At 45.1% G+C, this 16,669-nt stretch overlaps 1 protein-coding gene across 1 annotated transcript; it reads left to right on the top strand.

The window, feature by feature from the left end:
- The first annotated feature begins 5,810 nt into the window (after nucleotides 1–5,810).
- On the top strand, nucleotides 5,811–16,172 carry atp8b5b (ATPase phospholipid transporting 8B5b). Its single transcript, XM_028974806.1, has 27 exons — nucleotides 5,811–5,865; nucleotides 6,417–6,475; nucleotides 6,550–6,663; nucleotides 6,826–6,924; nucleotides 7,002–7,063; nucleotides 7,223–7,295; nucleotides 7,381–7,451; nucleotides 7,562–7,644; nucleotides 8,167–8,325; nucleotides 9,066–9,154; nucleotides 9,250–9,443; nucleotides 9,562–9,770; nucleotides 9,911–9,954; nucleotides 10,079–10,244; nucleotides 10,345–10,533; nucleotides 10,657–10,772; nucleotides 10,865–11,029; nucleotides 11,167–11,278; nucleotides 12,922–13,027; nucleotides 13,174–13,315; nucleotides 13,460–13,643; nucleotides 13,726–13,949; nucleotides 14,062–14,145; nucleotides 14,294–14,539; nucleotides 15,267–15,405; nucleotides 15,488–15,618; nucleotides 15,856–16,172. The coding sequence occupies exons 1-27, from the start codon at nucleotides 5,811–5,813 to the stop codon at nucleotides 16,117–16,119; spliced, it is 3,579 nt and encodes a 1,192-aa protein (XP_028830639.1). The 3' UTR covers nucleotides 16,120–16,172.
- The last annotated feature ends 497 nt before the right edge of the window (nucleotides 16,173–16,669 follow it).

Here is a 16,669-nt window from a genome sequence, read left to right as displayed (position 1 = left end):
GGACCATCTGGAGTGGTTTTATGGTGACTGCAGAGGCTCCAGCCAGGAGAGAGTTACAGTAGTCGAGTTTGGAGATGACCATTGCCTGGACGAGGAGCTGCGTAGCCTGTTGCGAGAGAAAAGGGCGAATCTTGCGAATGTAGAGAGTGAACCTGCAGGATCTGGAGATCGGAGCAACGTGATGGTTCAAACTCAGTTTGTCATCAGTCCAAACTCCAAGGCTTTTTGCAGACGCCGTGGGTGTTAACCCAGTGGTGGCCTAGCGGTTAAGGAAGCGGCCCCGTAATCAGAAGGTTGCCGGTTCGAATCCCGATCTGCCAAGGTGCCACTGAGGTGCCACTGAGCAAAGCACCGTCCCCCCACACTGCTCCCCGGGCACCTGTCATGGCCGCCCACTGCTCACTCAGGGTGATGGGTTAAATGCAGAGGACAAATTTCACTGTGTGCACCGTGTGCTGTGCTGCTGTGTATCACATGTGACAATCACTTCACTTTAAACTTTAACAGTAGCGAGCCAATTTGAATTGAAAGGTTTTGCTGAGGGGAGTTGTTGCCCGGAAAGATCAGAATCTTGGTTTTGGATAGGTTGAGTTGGAGGTGTTGCTCAGACATCCATGCCAATATGTCTGAGAGGCAGGCCGAATTTTTGTTGCTATAGTAGCATCTTCTGGTGAGAATGGCTAATAGAGCTGGCCAGCCACCTAAACTGGGTAACCATGGGAGAAGGGCTCCAGAGTGGACAGAGGAGAACCTTCTAGAAGGACAACCATCCGAAAGTGAAGTGATTGTCATTGTGCAGACACTGCTTTTGACCATCAGCCTTGAGCAGCGGGGAGCAGTGTGTGGGGACGGTGCTTTGGTTTTGCGGGTCGGGATTTGAACCTTCCTTAGCCGCTAGGCCACCACTTCCCCACTCTGCAGCAAAGACACCAATCAGGTATAGTGCCCAGAGGGAAGCCATGCCTTAGTAAAAGGGAGCCCACCTGGAGTTTGCCAAAAGCCACCGGAAGGACTCTCAGACAATGAGAAACAAAACTCTCTGGTCTTTGGTGCCAGGTGTCACATTTGGAGGAAACTAGGCCTGGCCACAAATGTACAGGCAAACGTCACCGCACACAAGGTCAACAACCAAAGGCCAAAAGGCCTTCTTCTTCCTCTGCCTCGCCCCCATCGCCCCTGGTCTCATGTCTCCTCGGACTTCCCAAAGCTGCCCAAACATCGTTTTGATTGCTATTCGGTCAGTGGTGGCCTAGCAGGTAAGGAAGCAGACCTGTAATCAGAAGGATTTAAACTGCTAAGGTGCCACTGAGACAAGTGAGGACACACTTTGCTGTGCCACTGAGACACACACTGAGGACAGAGGACACATTTTGCTGTGATGCCCTCTGGCATTAAAATATGAATGCCTATGTAGCTCATATGAGCCTGTGCAACGGAGAGTAATCTGCAGAATGGAGAGAGAAAAGGTCTCCAGACATGACATGGATGCAGAGAGGATGGTAGGAGCACACTGGTCAGTAACCATTTGTAATATGGTCAGTTTTTGTGGACACCTTTTTTTCATATACATGGTCATATGGGATTTTTTTATTTGCGCAGCAGCGGCTTCCTCCCATCCGTTTATTTATTGCCACTTGTTCACTCTCACCACTTCCACAGTCCAAAGATCACACCATTGTTTGCTCACTTTCTGCTGGGGTTTCTAATAGACTCTCTAATGGTGTTGGTGTAGAGGGGGTGGACTCCCGCCCTCCGTGCAGTCTAAAGACGGGCCCGGGATCGTATCCCACCAACCAACAGGCCTCCACCCAGAATGCCTCCTGTCCAGAGCCCCTCCACTGACGTCAGTATTCTCCTGCTCATTCAGGAAACGAGGAATCCACCCTACCTGCCGCGCCCTCCACACTGCACCATTGTCCACTCCACCTGAGGCTGGTTCTCGGGGCAGAAGGGCTTTTTGGAAATTGTATTCCTTTGAAAATATCTGCTTGGATTTGGAGTCACATGAGTTGTATTATGTTCTTTTAAGTGGTCCGAACTCTACAGTTCCTACAAGGACTATTGCCAGGTATGTCAATAGGAGTCTTTTTTGTCTTTATTCATGACTTTTTGGGTTTATTTGTGTCAGTTTTATAGTGTACAATCATTCTAATTTATTCTCATCATACACATCATGGACAGTTAGCTAGGACATATCTTCATGTAGAGTTGGGGGTCAAGGCTGTTTCTTCTTTGGTCATGATGACCTTCATGGCCAAGTTTAAAGTGATTAGTTGAAATACTTTATCTGAAATGTTTGAATGGGAATAAAAACACTGATTTTACTTTAGACAGACACTTGCATGAAGTGCAGGGTAATGCACATGTTTGGCCATAATGAACAAAAATGACTTAAACACTTGACTTGATTATTTCACTGTTTGGTCGGGAATAACTTCTATGCTGGGAAGAGTTTGCAATATGCACATGAGCGTGTTTTCCTTAGTTTTACAAGGGCAGGGTGTGTGCAGTTTATTGTGTCTTTACCTGTTCCCAGCAGTTACGAATGAGGAGTGCGAGAGATAAGATTAATAAAATCGAGGGTTGGACGGCAGTGTGAGGACTATGTGCACTGAGAGGTCGAATTTCAGGGTTATGAACCATCCGCTGACAGAGATTAGGACTTCTGCCTTTGTATCCTGGTTTCAAAGGGCTTCCTCTGCCTGTGTGGTGGTGCTGTTCTCCATTTTCTCCAGCAATACAGAGGTTAATCAGTGAGCTGTTTATGGTTTTATAGGGTTGTGATAGTTGTGCACATCAGAGTGCACACCTGTTACTGGTTGATTCATGACTAGCTTTGTCGGTTCTGCTATCATTATCCAATCGCCAATCCAAATTATAACAAAACTTGAAATGCATGATTAAAACCTTCAGAGAATGCTTCAAATGATCCCCAAATCAGGAGGAATTACACTGATGTTATGCTAGTGCTGTATATGAAGTGGTCTGAAAAAGTGTTGGCCCCCTCTCTTTCATACTTTTTTCATGTCAGTCACATTCAAATGTTTCAGGTCATCAAACAAATTTAAATACAGGGAGTGCAGAATTATTAGGCAAATGAGTATTTTGTCCACATCATCCTCTTCATGCATGTTGTCTTACTCCAAGCTGTATAGGCTCGAAAGCCTACTGCCAATTAAGCATATTAGGTGATGTGCATCTCTGTAATGAGAAGGGGTGTGGTCTAATGACATCAACACCCTATATCAGGTGTGCATAATTATTAGGCAACTTCTTTCCTTTGGCAAAATGGGTCAAAAGAAGGACTTGATAGGCTCAGAAAAGTAAAAAATAGTGAGATATCTTGCAGAGGGATGCAGCACTCTTAAAATTGCAAAGCTTCTGAAGCGTGATCATCGAACAATCAAGCGTTTCATTCAAAATAGTCAACAGGGTCGCAAGAAGCGTGTGGAAAAACCAAGGCGCAAAATAACTGCCCATGAACTGAGAAAAGTCAAGCGTGCAGCTGCCAAGATGCCACTTGCCACCAGTTTGGCCATATTTCAGAGCTGCAACATCACTGGAGTGCCCAAAAGAACAAGGTGTGCAATACTCAGAGACATGGCCAAGGTAAGAAAGGCTGAAAGACGACCACCACTGAACAAGACACACAAGCTGAAACGTCAAGACCGGGCCAAGAAAGGTTTTAGGGACTGATGAAATGAGAGTGAGTCTTGATGGGCCCGTGGCTGGATTGGTAAAGGCCAGAGAGCTCCAGTCCGACTCAGACGCCAGCAAGGTGGAGTACTGGTTTGGGCTGGTATCATCAAAGATGAGCTTGTGGGGCCTTTTCGGGTTGAGGATGGAGTCAAGCTCAACTCCCAGTCCTACTGCCAGTTTCTGGAAGACACCTTCAAGCAGTTGTACAGGAAGAAGTCTGCATCCTTCAAGAAAAACATGATTTTCATGCAGGACAATGCTCCATCACACACGTCCAAGTACTCCACAGCGTGGCTGGCAAGAAAGGGTATAAAAGAAGAAAAACTAATGACATGGCCTCCTTGTTCACCTGATCTGAACCCCATTGAGAACCTGTGGTCCATCATCAAATGTGAGATTTACAAGGAGGGAAAACAGTACTCCTCTCTGAACAGTGTCTGGGAGGCTGTGGTTGCTGCTGCACGCAATGTTGATGGTGAACAGATCAAAACACTGACAGAATCCATGGATGGCCGGCTTTTGAGTGTCTTTGCAAAGAAAGGTGGCTATATTGGTCGCTGATTTGTTTTTGAATGTCAGAAATGTATATTTGTGAATGTGGAGATGTTATATTGGTTTCACTGGTAAAAATAAATAATTGAAATGGGTATATATTTGTTTTTTGTTAAGTTGCCTAATAATTGTGCACAGTAATAGTCACCTGCACACACAGATATCCCCCTAAAATAGCTAAAAATAAAAACAAACTAAAAACTACTTCCAAAAACATTCAGCTTTGATATTAATGAGTTTTTTGGGTTCATTGAGAACATGGTGGTTGTTCAATAATAAAATTATTCCTCAAAAATACAACTTGCCTAATAATTCTGCACTCCCTGTATTAGTCAAAAAAGCACAGGTGAACACAAAATGCAGTTAAATGAAGGATTTTATTATTTAGGAGAGAAAAAACAACCTCCAAACATTCATGGCCTTGTGTGGTAAACTGATTGCCCCTAAACGTGATATAAGGTTGGGCCGCCCTTATTACCAACAACTGCAATGAAGTATTTGGCATCTCAATAGGATTTAGGTCAGGACTGTTACTGGGCCACTCTGGAGTCTTCATCCTGCTTTCTTCAGCCAATCAGAGTTGGACATGTTGCTGTGTTTTTGATCATTGTCCTGCTGCAGAACCCAAGTTCGTGTCAGATTGAGGTCACGAACAGATGGCCGGACATTCTTCTCCAGGAATTTTTGTGGACAGCAGAATTAATGTTGTTGTGGGGTGTTTTGTGACCTCTTGGATGAGTCGTCATTGCGCTCTAGTGAACTCAGTTCTAATGAACCACTGTTAAGTTATGTTTTTAATAAAATCCTGTTTTTTTTAGGTTTTTTAAAATTTGGTTTTTGACTGAAAATAATTATTTGATTTGAAACATTTCAATGTGACAAACAAAGTAAGAAATCAGAGAGGGGGCAAACACTTTTCTCACTACTGTACAATAACCCTGAAATAACTGATACATAACTATAACCTCTTGAGGTACATGGTGACATTACAAGACATGGTTAGACTTCTGCTTTAATTTCTCATTACTTGTGTTTATGTTATAAAAAGGCTCTGTGGCATCAGACAATTTTAGTTCAACCAATAACCTGTAATCTACGAATAAGATTCATGACAAGGTTCATATTCACACGTTGGGTGTGTGTTTTCATTTAGAATATTTCAAATAAACCCAAACCCAAATGATGTGTCAAATAGGCCAGAAACTATGGGAGCATTGCTAACTAACCGCATTGCTGTTGAACAAAATACCAGAACATGCTATACCAACGTAATAAGTGTTGGTAGCGACTTTGTGTCTGAAGCTGCAGCAGGTCTACAGGTTTTTGTCAGTAAATTGTACCTTTGTTAGCAGCTACCCCCTGATAACACTCGCCGTTTCCTTCACAGGCAGGTTTATTATTAACCACATTAACTCTAGCTCAGGATACTGCGAGCCTTATCATTCCTGGTTCCATCGCTGCATTGTTTCTCAGTCAAATAACCTGTTTTACAGGATGGTCTTCTGGCTCGTCCTCTGACTGTCTTTGCTGGCTGAATCATGGACATGTAAGGACTGAAGATGGGCTCTCTGTTGTCCTCGTTAGGTCTGGAGTGCGGTGGGAAGAAGGTTCAGGGTAACGGCACACAGATCACTGATAGGATCCCACATTTTCCAATTGCACCGCAGTCACACTTAAGGCCTTATTACAGTGCGTGTATACATATTATGTAATAAAATGGGTGGTAAAACACACTCGCCTATGAACCAGAAGACCCAGGTTCAAATCCCACTTACTACCATCGTGTCCCTGAGCAAGACACTTAACCCTGAGTGTCTCCAGGGGGGGACTGTCCCTGTAACTACTGATTGTAAGGGCCTCTGGTAAATGACGTAAAATGTGTCTAACGTTCATTTTAGGTACAGTATATTGCATTTAGCTACTCTGTACCTATTGTTATAGATACTTGTAAAAAGAACACTGTAAAAGCAACATTTATGCTATTTAGCGAACACCCTTATTCAGAATGACTTAAAATCAGCAGGGACAGTCTCCATGGAGCAACTCAGGGTTCAGTGTCTTGCTCAGGGATATGGGGTATGGTCGTCTTGTTCAACATACATTTAAGATGTTTAATGTGCTAATTTAAAGTTATTTTTAAAGTTCTTGTTTTCTCTAACTTCCAGAGGTGGAGCGGCATCTACGAGCCAATGACAGAGAGTTTAACCTGTCATATAAATATGCTGTGAGTGTTGAGACTAACTCGTGTGTTATATTGTACGTAGGGAATGTGCTCACTGATTTTCATCTTCTCTCCAGAATAATGCCATCAAGACCTCCAAATACAATTTGCTCACGTTCCTGCCCCTCAATCTGTTCGAGCAGTTTCAGAGGTTGGCCAATGCCTACTTCTTGTGCCTCCTCATTCTGCAGGTATTTATCTGAAAGGACTTTCACTGCTCTCATTAGAAGCAGAAGCACTAAATAATTATTGAGCCACTCAGTTCCTTTTTGTTAAAAAGTCTGCAACGAACAACCTTTAGCCAAAGTGTCCACAAAACATCCAGTGGAAAATTCTCTCTGTCTCCTTTCTAGTTGATTCCAGAGATTTCTTCACTGGCGTGGTTTACAACCGTGGTGCCTCTGCTGCTGGTGCTCTCAATGACAGCAGCCAAAGATGCCTCAGATGACATTGTGAGTTGTTAAGCAAGCTTTATCCCTGTAAAATTGCTCTTTCTCTGTTAAAATCTTTCCATTTCTTGGCCCGTCAGAATAGACACAGAAGTGACAGACAGGTGAACAATCGAAAGGTGGAGGTGCTTCTCAATGGAGAGTGAGTTCTTTCTGCCTAATCAATGGTGGTACTTTCATTTTTGGCCTGATGCAGACAAGCACATCAGATCATATCAAAATGCTCGTTCAATTGTTGATTGATTGCATTGTTGACAATTGTTCATTTTTCATTCACGTCCTTTCCTTCTGAACCACTCAGGCTAAAAAGTGAGAAATGGATGAATGTTCAAGTAGGCGACATCATAAAGCTGGAGAGCAACCAGTTTGTGACGGTGAGAGGGTTTGAAAGCTAAATTGAACTAAGGAATGAAAATTCATTTGCAATCTGAAAGTTCCCATGTTGTTTTGATATTTCAGGCAGATCTTCTCTTGTTGTCCAGCAGTGAGCCTTTGAACCTGGTCTACATTGAAACAGCTGAGCTGGACGGGTCAGAATTACATACACCCCTCACGTTTATTTCAGCAGACATCCTAGTCTGTAGACGTTTTTTCAAAGATTAAAGAACTTCACTCTTTCTTGTTGTTTTTCACTCTTCAGGGAGACTAATTTGAAAGTGAAACAGGCTTTGACCGTCACTGGAGACATGGGTGACAGTATAGAGCAACTGTCTGCATTTGATGGTAAGTCAAACGAAGATAGATGTAAGTATGATTAGGGAATGGTGCCGGGGTGGAACTAGAAGACCACAAACACCTTAAAGCCCACCCACTAACACTGTGTCCCTGAGCAAGAGTGTCTCCAGGGGGACCGTTCCTGTGACTCAAATTCATGCCAGCAGGAAACATAGGATGCAATTGCACAACTTACACAGACAGGGCATTTATTCCAAGGCACAACGACCCAACAACAAGAATACCCAGCCAGGGTAGATTTATACAATCAGGACTCTGGACCGTAACGTGGAACCACACAATGTCAGGCCACGACATTACTCATTCTAAGTTGTTCTGGATAAGGGCATCTCCTATATGCTGTAAATGTAAATCTCTTTTTAAAAATCATATAAGAAACACTCAGCATTTAAACCTGAAACCTTCATTTAAAGCAAGAGATGAAACTGTACACGGTTAAACTAATTGAAACTTTAACAAACCTTAACAAATATGCTGTGTCTAAGATCTGATTTCAATTTGTACTCATAGGGGAGGTTCGATGTGAGCCCCCAAACAATCGTCTGGATAAGTTCACTGGGAACCTCACCTTCCAAAGCCATACGTACGCTCTCGACAATGAGAAGATACTGCTGAGAGGCTGCACCCTAAGGAACACAGAGTGGTGCTTTGGCTTGGTCATCTTTGGAGGTATGAGAAAATGTCATAGCTCCCCATGGCTGTACATAGCTGCATCGATGTTCCCAAGGTCCTGTGTTCCCAGTGCAGGTGTCTCCAACTCTCATCATGGAGGGCTTCAGACTTGGACAACCTTAGTCCTCTCCTAGGTAATTAGCAAAGGAAGTAAAATGAATGCCAACCCAAAGTTGTAGATGAGCATATGGGCCCTTGGGAACGTAGGGAAGACTCTGACTCATTTAAATATAAAATGTTTACACACATTGAAAAATGCATATGCAATAATTAAAGCTCACCTGAATTTTACTCAAAGCTGGTCAATATATATGGACCTGAAATTGATCCCTGTGGGACTTCATGGGACTCAGTTTGTTTTCAACCTCAGAGCAAAAATGTAGCAAGATATTTTAAATATTTAGTGAATACTAAAGTGTTATATTACGGTAAAGTATTTACTCTCCTTTGCTCATTTACATTTAAAGCATTTAGCAGAAAACCTTAATCAGAGCGCCTTACCATCAGTAGTTACAGACAGTCCCCCTGGAGTTAAGTGTCTTGCTCAGGGACACAATGGTCGTAAGTGGGGTTTGAACCTGTGATTTTATTATGTTCTGGTTCATAGATGAGGGTGTTATTGAGTAGGATGATACTTTTATATCATATGATACTTGATATCATACTTTTTGCAAATAGTGAAGAAAAATAGTGAAAATTATATTTATGTAATACAACCATCATTGTGTCCTTCTCAGGTCAAGACACAAAGTTGATGCAAAACTGTGGGAAGACAATGTTCAAGCGCACCAGCATTGATCATTTGATGAATGTATTGGTGCTTTGTGTAAGTATATTATACACACACTGTATAGCATACATATGGTACATTGGTACATTCTATGGTTTATTTATGGTACATTCTGTTGTAACTTTTGACAGATCTTTGGGTTCTTGGTGTTCATGTGTACTGTCCTGGCTATTGGAAAGGGGATCTGGGAATACCAGGATGGCTCAGTTTTCACTGTCTTCCTCCCCCGCCAAAATGGGGCCAACGCCGCCTTCTCTGCCTTCCTCACGTTCTGGTCCTACGTCATCATTCTCAACACAGTAGTGCCCATCTCTCTCTATGTCAGGTCTGCCTGTGCAGGTTTACTTCTCACATTACAAAAGGTCGGGCTTGACTGTCCAATTTGAGTACCTACTCAGCAACAAATATGACGAGTCTCTGTCCCCTGTTTTTTTGTGGGTCAGTGTGGAGATTATTCGCTTGGGCAACAGCTACTACATTGACTGGGACAGGAAGATGTACCACACCAACAGTGACACACCAGCCCAAGCTCGCACCACTACTCTGAACGAGGAGCTGGGCCAGATTAAATACATCTTTAGTGATAAGACTGGCACGCTCACACAGAACATCATGACGTTCAACAAATGCTCCATCAATGGCAGGTCTTATGGTGAGATTTTCTGTTTCCCAAGACATCAGCAGACTTCCATTCAATGCTTTTCAATCATTCCAAAAGCTCATCATTGAGGAAATTTATGATATTGTGAATGTGTGGTTTTTGGAAAAAACCTTTTTCATACCATTCTGTAGGGGATGTCTTGGATTTCACTGGACAGAGAATGGAGATTACAGAGGTATGCAGATTTTTACATTTCGATATGACATGCGTTTGATCATTTGACTAGTACGAAATCTTTATTTCATTTTGTGAAGCCAAATCTGACAGCTAGCAAATGCAAATTCTCATGCATCTCACAGAAGACCGAACACGTGGACTTCAGCTGGAACCGGCTGGCTGACCCCAAGTTTCGTTTTCACGACCTCAGTCTGTTGGAGGCAGTGAAGCAGGGTTCTGCAGAGGTTCAGGCCTTCTTCCGCCTGCTGGCGCTCTGCCACACCGTCATGCCAGAGGAGAAGAAGGAGGGTGAGTGCCACCTGCTGGGGGTTTTCCAGGCATGTGCTTGGTTCAGCAGTCCAATGTTTGAGGAATGAGGACTTGCTTGACCTCTGCTCTCCTCGCGTAGGTGAGTTGGTGTATCAGGCGCAGTCCCCGGATGAAGGAGCCCTGGTCACAGCAGCAAGGAACTTTGGCTTTGTGTTTAAAGCTCGGACGCCGGAGAGCATTGAGGTGATAGAGATGGGCACCAGCATCACCTATGAGCTGCTGGCTGTGCTGGACTTCAACAATGTTCGAAAGAGGATGTCTGTCATTGGTAACTATGAATTTATGCTGTGGATAAACTATGTCATGAAGAAGTGATTTTTACTGAACTGAAGTAGTGGCCAGCACATTTAATGTGTGTGTGTGTGTGTGTGTGTGTGTGTGTGTCTCCTAGTGCGTAGTCCAGAAGGGAAACTGACCCTCTATTGCAAAGGAGCGGACACCATTATTTATGAGAGGCTACATCCCTCCTGCTCGAAACTGATGGAGGTCACCACTGAACACCTCAATGTGAGTGCGTTTGTGCCACCGCCGCTGCAAGTGTCCTCGTCTGGACTGTCACGGCAAAAAAATAAAGAAATGTCTCTGTCCCTGCTGGTCAGGAATATGCAGGTGATGGCCTTCGGACTCTGGTGCTGGCCTACAAAGACTTGGATGAGGAGTACTTCGAGGAGTGGAGACTGCGTCACCACGCGGCCAGTACCTCTTTGGAGGACCGAGAAGAGAAGCTGGATGCCATCTATGAGGAGATTGAGAAAGAGCTGCAGGTGACTCTCAGCAATCTTTAAAGCGAGACTCAATTAACGTATTCGTATCGAATGGAAACTGGCGTGGGCACAATTTGATTTTACGTTTACCTCTGTCGGAATATTCCGTGTAAAGTTCATGTGCTTGTTGTGGTCAGCTTTTAGGTGCTTCTGCCGTGGAAGATAAGTTGCAGGATGGGGTGCCTCAGACCATTGAGCAGCTCGCTAAGGCTGACATCAAGATTTGGGTGCTGACTGGTGACAAGCAGGGTGAGACCAGATCCACTGGGCATTACAGTACATAACATTACAGCTCCGCCCCGAATCACTTCAAACATTCATTTTTAAGGAACCCTGAAGGTACGTTGCTCTCAATTGAAACCCAGTCTCATTTAATCTACTGATTTTACATTTACAGCATTTACCAGACGTCCTTATCCAGAGCTCCTTACAGTCAGTAGTTACAGGGACAGTCTCCCCCTGGAGCAGTTTAGGGTTAAGTGTCTTGCTCAGGGACACAATGGTAGTAAGTGGGGTTTGAACCTGGTCTTCTGGTTCATAGGCGAGTGTGTTACCCACTAGGCTACTACCACCCTGAGATATTTTAGTTATTTTATGCTGTAGTTTATTTTGTTTATAATATTAAAAAGAAGCAGATCTGTAATTGTAAGCTTGCCGGTTCAAATCCCGAACCGCCTAGGTACAACTGAGCAAAGTACCGTCCCCACACACTGCTTCCACACACACTACTGTCCCCACACACACACTACTGTCCCCACACACTGCTTCCACACACACTACTGTCCCCACACACACACTACTGTCCCCACACACTGCTTCCACACACACTACTGTCCCAACACACTGCTTCCACACACACTACCGTCCCCACACACACTACCGTCCTGAGCAAAGTACCGTCCCCACACACTGCTTCCACACACACTACTGTCCCCACACACTGCTTCCACACACACTACCGTCCCCACACACACTACCGTCCTGAGCAAAGTACCGTACCCACACACTGCTTCCACACACACTACCGTCCCCACACACTGCTTCCACACACACTACCGTCCCCACACACACTACCGTCCTGAGCAAAGTACCGTCCCCACACACTGCTTCCACACACACTATCGTCCCCACACACTGCTTCCACACACAGTACCGTCCCCACACACACTACCGTCCTGAGCAAAGTACCATCCCCACACACTGCTTCCACACACACTACTGTCCCCACACACTGCTTCCACACACACTACCGTCCCCACACACTGCTTCCACACACACTACCGTCCCCACACACTGCTTCCACACACTACTATCCCCACACACACACTACCGTCCTGAGGAAAATACCGTCCCCACACACTGCTTCCACACACACTACCGTCCCCACACACACTACCATCCTGAGCAAAGTACTGTCCCCACACACTGCTTCCACACACACTACCGTCCTGAGCAAAGTACCATCCCCACACACTGCTTCCACACACACTACTGTCCCCACACACACACTACTGTCCCCACACACTGCTTCCACACACACTACCGTCCCCACACACACTACCGTCCTGAGCAAAGTACCGTCCCCACACACTGCTTCCACACACACTACCGTCCCCACACACACTACCGTCCTGAGCAAAGTACCGTCCCCACACACTGCTTCCACACACACTACTGTCCCCACACACACACTACTGTCCCCACACACTGCTTCCACACACACTACCGTCCCCACACACACTACCGTCCTACTTCTTGGGCACCTTTGATGAATGCCCACTGCTCACCAAGATGATGGGTTAAAGGCCTGCTGTGTTGTATCACAATGTCAAAAAATCATCACTCTTTTTCAAAGAATGCCTTCATTCAATTTTGAGTGTTTTGCATTACAGAGACGGCTGAGAATATCGGCTACTCCTGCAACATGCTGAGGGAGGAGATGAAAGAGGTCTTCACTGTGGCAGCGAACACAGCAGAAGAAGTAAAGGAGGAACTGCTGTATGTCGTAACTGCTGTGTGATGTTATCCTGAACATGCAGACAGTCAATATCTACATGGACCTCCATGGTGTAAAAATGTGAACAGACCTTCTGGAAACTATATTTTGCCTCACAACCCTCAATTTATTTGTCAATCACTGGCAGGAATGCAAGAAGGAAAATGTGCCCAGGATCTTCAGATGATCCACCTTTCCTCAAGAGTGGAATCTTGGCTAAAAAGTCTCTGGTGGTGGAGGATGAGAAGGTGGATGGGGAGTATGGTCTTGTCATCAATGGACATAGTCTTGTAAGCAAGATAATACAATTTAATTTTCGATGTAAAGTCTGATATAAAACTTTTTCAATTCTTAATAACTCATTCTAGCTGATTACAGGTTGGGCTTGACCCTTTATGACCACTTTAACCAGTTCACCATCAATTTCTCCTCAGGCCTTTGCTCTTCAAGAAGACCTGAGGCTGGAGCTCCTGAGGACGGCTTGTATGTGCCAGGCAGTGATCTGCTGTCGGGTGACACCCTTGCAGAAGGCCCAGGTGGTGGAACTGGTGAAGCAGCACAAGAAAGCTGTCACCCTGGCCATTGGGGATGGAGCCAATGATGTCAGCATGATCAAGGGTGTGTTTTATAACAGCAAGAAGAAACACGGGACAGAAACTTTATAGGTCCTCAACTTTTTCTTTGCCTCATCTTCCTCCAGTGGCCCACATTGGTGTTGGCATCAGCGGGCAGGAGGGCATGCAGGCGGTGCTCTCCAGTGACTATTCCTTTGCTCAGTTCCGCTACCTGCAGCGCCTCCTTCTGGTACATGGACGGTGGTCTTACTTGCGCATGTGCAAGTTCCTGTGCTACTTCTTCTACAAGAACTTCACTTTCACCTTTGTACACTTCTGGTACGGATTCTTCTGTGGCTTTTCTGCACAGGTAAGAGAAAGTAAAAGTTGGCCAGACAAGATGGAAATATGGTTCACTGTGGCCATATTTGTCCAATGTCCAATTCAAAACATTTTGTTGTTGTTCTTTACTCTCCTCATAGACAGTATATGATGAATGGTTCATTACCCTGTACAACTTGGTGTACACGGCGCTACCTGTCCTCGGCCTTAGTCTCTTTGATCAGGTAAATTTACGTTTGTCTAGGTGACATTTAAAAGACACTTTTATCCAGGGCAACTCAGTGGTTACAGGGACAGTCCCCCTGGAGCAGCTCAGGTTTAAGTGTCATGTTTAGGGATGGTAGTAAGTGGCTTTTGAACTTGCCTCTACAGGACGTGAATGACCGGTGGAGCTTCCAGTACCCCCAGTTATACGGTCCTGGCCAGCTGAACATGTACTTCAGTGCACGGGCGTTTGTGGGCTGCCTGATGCACAGCTGCTACAGCTCCCTGGTGCTTTTCTTCATCCCCTACGCAGCCATACACGACACGGTGCGCGATGACGGCAAGGACATTGCCGATTACCAGTCCTTTGCCCTGCTGGCCCAGACGTGTCTGCTTGTAGCCGTCAACATGCAAGTATGTCCTTAACCCCACAAAACTCGCACGGCTTATCACAAACGGCACGTGGCTTCACGCAGCAACACATGACAGACATGTTAAGGACCCGATAAGGACAAAGCACAAATGGCAAACATTTATACCGAAAAGCTGCACACGATCAGGACGATTGGGAACAAACACAGAGAATTGCAGAGCCATAGTGCCCCGTCTGGAGCCAGTTCCTGACGACTGCCATTCTGCCAACAACATCACCATTTTTTTATAATATTTTATAATATAATTTTTTAGAATATTTATATTGTACATATACAATTTGAAATGACAATAGATATCTTCATACTGGTGCCAAGCACAGTGCTGAACTGTGTGGTTAGTATGTTAGTATAAAGTAATTTTTACATAAATAGATTAAACAAGAAATAACCACGCTGTAGTTATCTGTTTCTTGAAGAAGATAAACTAACTACATTTTTTTGTAGTTGGTGCTTGATTGCTTCTGTCAGCATGGTTTAAATTTGACTGACAGCTCTCATGGATGCTTCTTCCTCATTCTCACATGTACAATCAGCATGATGGATATTTTTGGGTTTTAGCTATTAAGCTACTTATGTAAATCTTTGACTTTACGGTAGTTAGCATCTAGCACCAATATTAGTAAAAACCATACGCGTCCATCCCTCAGCAATGATTGTGACCGTTATAGAAGCGCTTGCTTATTGATGGCTTCTGTGCCTTTGTTAAGCTGGGTCTGGACACGTTTTATTGGACAGCGGTGAATCAGTTCTTCTTGTGGGGCAGCATGTCCGTGTATTTCGCCGTCTCCTTCACTATGTACAGCAACGGCATGTACCTCATCTTCCCCTCCTCGTTCCCATTCATAGGTAAGTCCCCTCCCTCTTTGTCCACCCCCAGTGGACGCATTGTGACGCACTGCTTGATGTGATCGGTCTGTTTGGGTTTCAGGTGTGGCCAGAAACTCCCTGAATCAGCCCAACGTGTGGCTGACCGTCTTTCTCACATCCATTCTGTGTGTCCTGCCTGTGTTGGCCTATCGCTTCCTACGGCTACAGCTGAAGCCTAATATCAATGATAAGGTGCAAACACACACACACACACACACACATTGCAATAAAAACTGCAGTAGGTTCATAACAAAGCAGGAAACTGGGCATTAGAGACAGACCCCATAGCAGAGGTCTGGTCGGCCCGGGCTGCCTGAATCAGAAACCTGAACTTAGTCACAGAATGTCACTCTCAGAATGTCTCAGACCCCCTGGACATCTTCTGATCAGTTTCACTCCCTCCCTCTATGCCCCTTCGTCTCTGTCCAGGTGCGGCACAAAGTGAGACAGGCTAAAGCCCCTCCCCCTCCTCCCCCTCGTCGCATCCGGCCTCGGCGAATCAGCACACGCCGCTCAGGTTATGCGTTCTCCCACGCGCGTGGATACGGCGACCTGGTCACTTCTGGAGGTTTCCTGCGTCGGCCAATCAAGACTCGGCCCGCCCTGTTCATGCGCTCCTCTGCTGCTGGTTCCCCTGTGGCTGAGTCCTCACCACAGATGTACCGGACCATTCCAGAGAACCAGCAGCTATAAACCCGCCCTCGCACCCCCTCACCTGTAGAGCAGCAGTGTGAGCTGGTGATGCTACCGTGACTGCTGCCATCGGGGACGTTTGAAGGGGTCACGACAGACTCCCACCCACAGTACGTCCCTGTGCTATGGATTAAAAAAAAGAGCTCCTAAAATGGGAATATTCTTTTCCTCTGAACACTGAGACTGTGGATGTTGAATTAAACCTCATTCTTTTTTTCTAAAACATTACAGGGAATTAATATTCTTCAATAAACAAATACAACGATGACAATTTATGTCTCCTTACTATTTTATTCATTTACAATTATGGCATTTATCAGACGCCCTTATACAGAGCAACTTACAATCAGTAGTTACAGGGACAGTCCCCCCCTGGAGACACTCAGGGTTAAGTGTCTTGCTCAGGGACACAATGGTAGTAAGTGGGGTTTGAACCTGGGTCTTCTGGTTTATAGGTGAGTGTGGTTCATGAGGCTTTTCAGCTGTGCGACTGACCAATAGGAAGTGAAGAGCACCCCCACTGAAGAGCACTGTTCAACACTCAGATTTG

Source organism: Denticeps clupeoides, chromosome 3 (genome assembly GCF_900700375.1).
Source record: "Denticeps clupeoides chromosome 3, fDenClu1.1, whole genome shotgun sequence".
Lineage (NCBI taxonomy): Eukaryota > Metazoa > Chordata > Actinopteri > Clupeiformes > Denticipitidae > Denticeps > Denticeps clupeoides.
This window is presented reverse-complemented; position numbering and strand designations above follow the sequence as displayed.